General features: G+C 51.7%; 1 protein-coding gene across 1 annotated transcript; it reads right to left on the minus strand.

The window, feature by feature from the left end:
• Window positions 1-855: 855 nt before the first annotated feature.
• On the minus strand, window positions 856-4,011 carry LOC117702402 (small integral membrane protein 46-like). Its single transcript, XM_076706441.1, has 3 exons — window positions 3,598-4,011; window positions 1,356-1,417; window positions 856-999 (listed from the first exon to the last, which is right to left on the minus strand). Exon 1 carries the CDS (start codon window positions 3,830-3,832, stop codon window positions 3,683-3,685), a length of 150 nt encoding a protein of 49 aa, XP_076562556.1. The 5' UTR covers window positions 3,833-4,011; the 3' UTR covers window positions 856-999; window positions 1,356-1,417; window positions 3,598-3,682.
• Window positions 4,012-4,536: the final 525 nt, after the last annotated feature.

Below are 4,536 nucleotides of genomic sequence, written 5' to 3' on the forward strand. Positions count from 1 at the left end.
TGGGCAGTCGTGGCATGTGCCTTTAAAGTCAGCACTTGGGAGCAGAGGCAGGGAGACCTTTGAGTATGAGGCCAACCTGGGCTACAGAGTGAGTTCCAGGCCAGCCTGGGCTACAGAGCACTACACAGAAAATATTTGTCTTGAAAAACAAACAAGCAAACAAAAAACAACAACAAAAAAGACGTCCTGCACTTCTGTGTAATCCTTGTTTTTCGGGTTAATCATAGGGCTGGATGGGTTGGGGATGCAGCATTTCTCACCCTTGGGTCTGAGAGATTGTGGATATGAATGTGGCTGAGTTCCCATGGGGACAGGTTCCAAGACACTACTGATCACAGATGGCAATCTGTGGAGCTCTGGCCTGTGTGTGCGGTGACACTGCTTGCACGGAGCTCTGGCCCGTGTGTACGGTGACACTGCTTGCACGGAGCTCTGGCTGTGTGTGTGCAGCAACTTGCACAGACCCTCAGACCCTATTCCACTTTTTTCATCTCTTGCCGATGTGCGGATGGAGTCCAGGGCCCTGAGAATGCTGGTCAAGTGCTCTGCCTCTGAGCGCACCCCAGCGGTAGACAGCACACCACCAGTGGAACACTCACAACGCTTAAGGAAAGACGCACACATCCCTCCACTCTCTGGACTCAGCACAGTATTTTGCTTGTGGCAAGGCCAAGTTGCCACTGGACCTTTCTAAATCCTGAGGTGCAGGGGAAGGCTGCACTGCTAATTTACAAACAGCTGCATGTATGTTTCTGGTGGAGCCCTTGGCGCTGACAGCCGGGTGAGGTGAATAAATGGGCAGAAAAGCAGTATAGGTGATGTGGCCTAGCACGGTGGGCAGCCGGAGAGCCTGGCAGCTGCTCGTCTTACCTTCTGCTTGTCCAGGATCTTCATGGCGTAGTGGCTCCCGGTCTCCTTGTGCTTTACGAGCATCACTCGCCCGAAGGAGCCGGTGCCAAGGGTCTTGATTCTGTCAAACTGATCCAACTGGGCTGTGTTCTGTGGGCAAGAATGGGAGGGGTCAGGGCCACCTCCCAGCAGCCTTCTGAGCTGGGGAGTCCCCTGTGTCACCGGCAGAGGGGGGCCCTGGGGAGTGGGTGGAGATGACCCAGGGGACATTCTTTCAGGCAGGGTGGCAGGGGCCAGATCCGGCCCTGGCCTGGGGCCCAGGAGCTGCTGGCAGCTGCATGGAGAGTGGGGGCTGCCAGGTGCAAGGGTACAGTGGGTGGGGGCCCAGCAATGAAAAGTGGAGGCACCGTGAGCACGTTAGAAGGGACTGGGGCAGGGCTGGGCAGGGCACACAGTGACCGAGCTGGCGACTGTAGCCTGGGTACCGCTTACTCTGAGGTGCTCACCTGAGAAGGGGTCTCCCATTTTTTCAGGAAATCTTCCTTGGCTTTGGCTAGGAACTCTTTCACTGAGGGAGAGAGACACAAGTTAGGTGATGAGCCCTTGCTTCGAGGCACATCAAGTTTTCCACTCTGGTAGGAAGTGGGGTATGGTTCTTTCAAGCCAGAATCTGTTATTTTACCAATGCCTTTGGGAGATCCTAGAGGCAACTTGGGGCATTTTGATTGGGCTGGCCCAATATCCCACTAATTACAGAGGTAGGTATCAGATTCTTGTAACACCCAAAGAGGCACATGGGCACTTGGGAAGACAGGACCAAGAGGCACATAGGCCAGTCCACCCCGCTCCCCCAGCACTAAGAGACATTCCTTGGCCAGGGTTGTGCCAGCTGAGGTATTAATAGACTCTGATCTGGCTGCTCCTCTGTTGAGGCCAGGCCCTAGTGGAAGCCTACAGGGCTAGTGGAGCAGGTGCCCTTGGTGGGCTCAGCTGTCACCTTGGCCCCTGCTGGCTCTGGGCCTGCTTTTGCTGAGGGAGAATCCTCGCCCCTGAGCTGCTTCACTGGTTTTCTCCCTTCAGGCACGCTCGTCCCAGGGCTTGCAGCATTCTGAGGCCAGCATCTCACTTCCTAATGTAGAAGCTGTCCCTGGTGACTGGCTGAGGCACCCATTTCATTCTCTTTGATCTGTTTGACACCTTCTTTACATCTGTTTTAACCACTTAATAGCTCAGGAAAATGAGGCCTAAAGACTGAGAGGCAGCTGAGGGACAGGACTTCAGGGTGAGAACTCAGAATCTGTTGGGATGTTGGCAAACTGTATGTCTTTTGACAACTCATCTCTCTCTCTGGGCCTCAGTTTTCTATAGGAGCAAATGGGGATAAACCATGAGGACTTTGTAGGGTGCTGGTGGGGAGACAGTCCTGATTTCACCCTTGTAAAAGAGCTGGAACAGTGGTCTTGGTACCAGGTTTATGGTATAGAAATGCCAGTCATTCTATCTAACGGTTAATCTTAGTTGGCAAATTAACTATATCTGGAATCTGCTAAAACCCCAGCAGTTGGGCACACTGGTGAAGGGTTTTCTTAATTGGATCATTTGAGGTGGGAAGACCAGCCCTAAACCTGGGCCACACCTCCTGGCAACAGCCCACATAAAAGGACATGGAGGAAGGCTACTTTGCCTTCTGCCCGCTTGCCCACACTTGTACTGGCCACTCATCTGTCCTGTTGCTGGTGCTAAAACCTACTTCTTCAGTATTCCAGTGCGGACTGAAGACCACCAGCTGTCCAGGAATCTTCTGGAACTCCAGCACTAGATTGGGACTGCTGACACATCCAGTCTTGGGACTGAACAACAACCCAAGCCACAGGCTATACAACACTCTAATGACCCCATATATAAGTACTCACTCCATCAGTTCTGCTCCTTTAGAGAAGTATGATCAAGAGTCTCTTGGGATTTTTTTTTTCTTTTGAGACAGGGTCTCTCTCTACATAGCCCTGGCTGTCCTGGAACTCACTCTTTAGTGATTCCAGATTAGCCTCAAACTCAGAGCTTTCTGTGCCTCTGCCATCTCTTGAGTGCTAGGATTGGAGGCTTGCACTACCACATCTGGTAGAAAATCAAGGTCCCTCCCTTGATTTTCTGAGACAGGATCTTACACTGTAGCCCAGTGTAACACGGGGCTCACTATACAGCCCCGGCTTCCCTTTACTCAGAGCAGTCCTCCCGACTCAGGTTCACTAGTATGGGGATGCATATGAGCTACTATACCTAGACATTTGGGGTCATAGCACAGGGGGGACAGTGCCAGGAGGAGCAGGATTGGAGTGGCATCACAGACTTAAAGTATCGAGATCTGAGGCAGGATCCTGCTATCAAGGCCAACCTAGAATATACAGTAAGAACCTGTATTGAAAGAGTAGGGGCTGGAGCTGAAGCTGAAGCTCAGTGGTAGAACACCTGCCAGTGTGCACAAGGCCTAGGCTCTATCCCTAGCGAGACAACACAAAGAATATACTGGGCTATAATCCTAGAATTAGGAGGCTAAGACAGAAGGATCTCAAGTACAAGGCCTCTCAAAAACAAAAACAAAAAAAAAAAAAAAAAAAAAAAAAAAAAAACAACAAACAAAAACAAAAAAAAAAAAAAAACCAACCAAACAAAAACAACAACAAAAAAAAAAACATGCAAAGGAGGTGGTGATGCAAGAACACGTGCCTAAAGCAAGAAGCCCACACTCACCTGCTGCCTGCCTCTCCCAGCAGAGTATGGCATGGGGGTTAGGTACCATGGGGCAAACTGGGGCCCACCAGTTCCCAGCCAGGATTCAGGGTGCTGACTGAGGCTTTAGTCCCCAGAAAGTGCAGCGCAGGTAACCCAGGAAACGGACAGCCAGATGGGCCCAGAGGAACAGCTGTAGCCACAGCTGGAAGGTGACATCGTCCTCACAATCACTACTTCCAGACCCCAGATCCATCCCAGGCGGCCCTGGGTTCTATCTGCAATCTCCTCTTTGCTGGAGTAACAAGTGCCTCTTGGTAAGGTCTGGGGGTTGGGGAAGGAGTTGGTTGCCACGGAAGCATTTAAAGGCACCTGCTCCAGGCTGGTCAAGGACTGCAGAGGCTCTCCGTGACAGTGGGAGGTAGGAAGATTCTCTAGAGGGTGTCCCTCTGGTTGGCCTGCTCTTCCAAGGATGCCCACGGCTCCCAGAATGTCTCCCCAGTGGAACAGTCTGCACACGGTCCATGTACCCAGAGTACTGCCCACAGACAGAGGTGAAGGAGTTAAGGCCCACGCAACAGGCACCCGCTCTCCAGAGGTTTAAGAAAGCCCCAGAGCTACTAATTAGCTGAAAGAACAGCTGGGAAGGAAGGCCAGGGTGGAGAACAGTAGTAAAAACCACTTTATCTTCTCCTTTGAATTTCCTCTCAACACAGAGCCCCCAAATCCTGTTCCCTTGAGAGACATGGGCATATCTGGTTCTGTCTTGCTCCTCTGCAGGGGCGGAGAGGGGAACGGTGTCCCGGGATGTCCTTGGCCTCTGTCAAACCTTGCCCTGTGCTTGGCTCTGTTCTCAGCCATGAAAGTCCAAACCGGAAATGAATGGCTAAAGTTGAGTGGGGGAGGGGAAGATAGCTTTAATCATCTTCCTTCTTTCCAGGCTCCCAAAAGCTAAAAGCT

This window comes from Arvicanthis niloticus, unplaced genomic scaffold (genome assembly GCF_011762505.2).
Source record: "Arvicanthis niloticus isolate mArvNil1 unplaced genomic scaffold, mArvNil1.pat.X pat_scaffold_755_arrow_ctg1, whole genome shotgun sequence".
Classification (NCBI taxonomy): Eukaryota; Metazoa; Chordata; class Mammalia; order Rodentia; family Muridae; genus Arvicanthis; species Arvicanthis niloticus.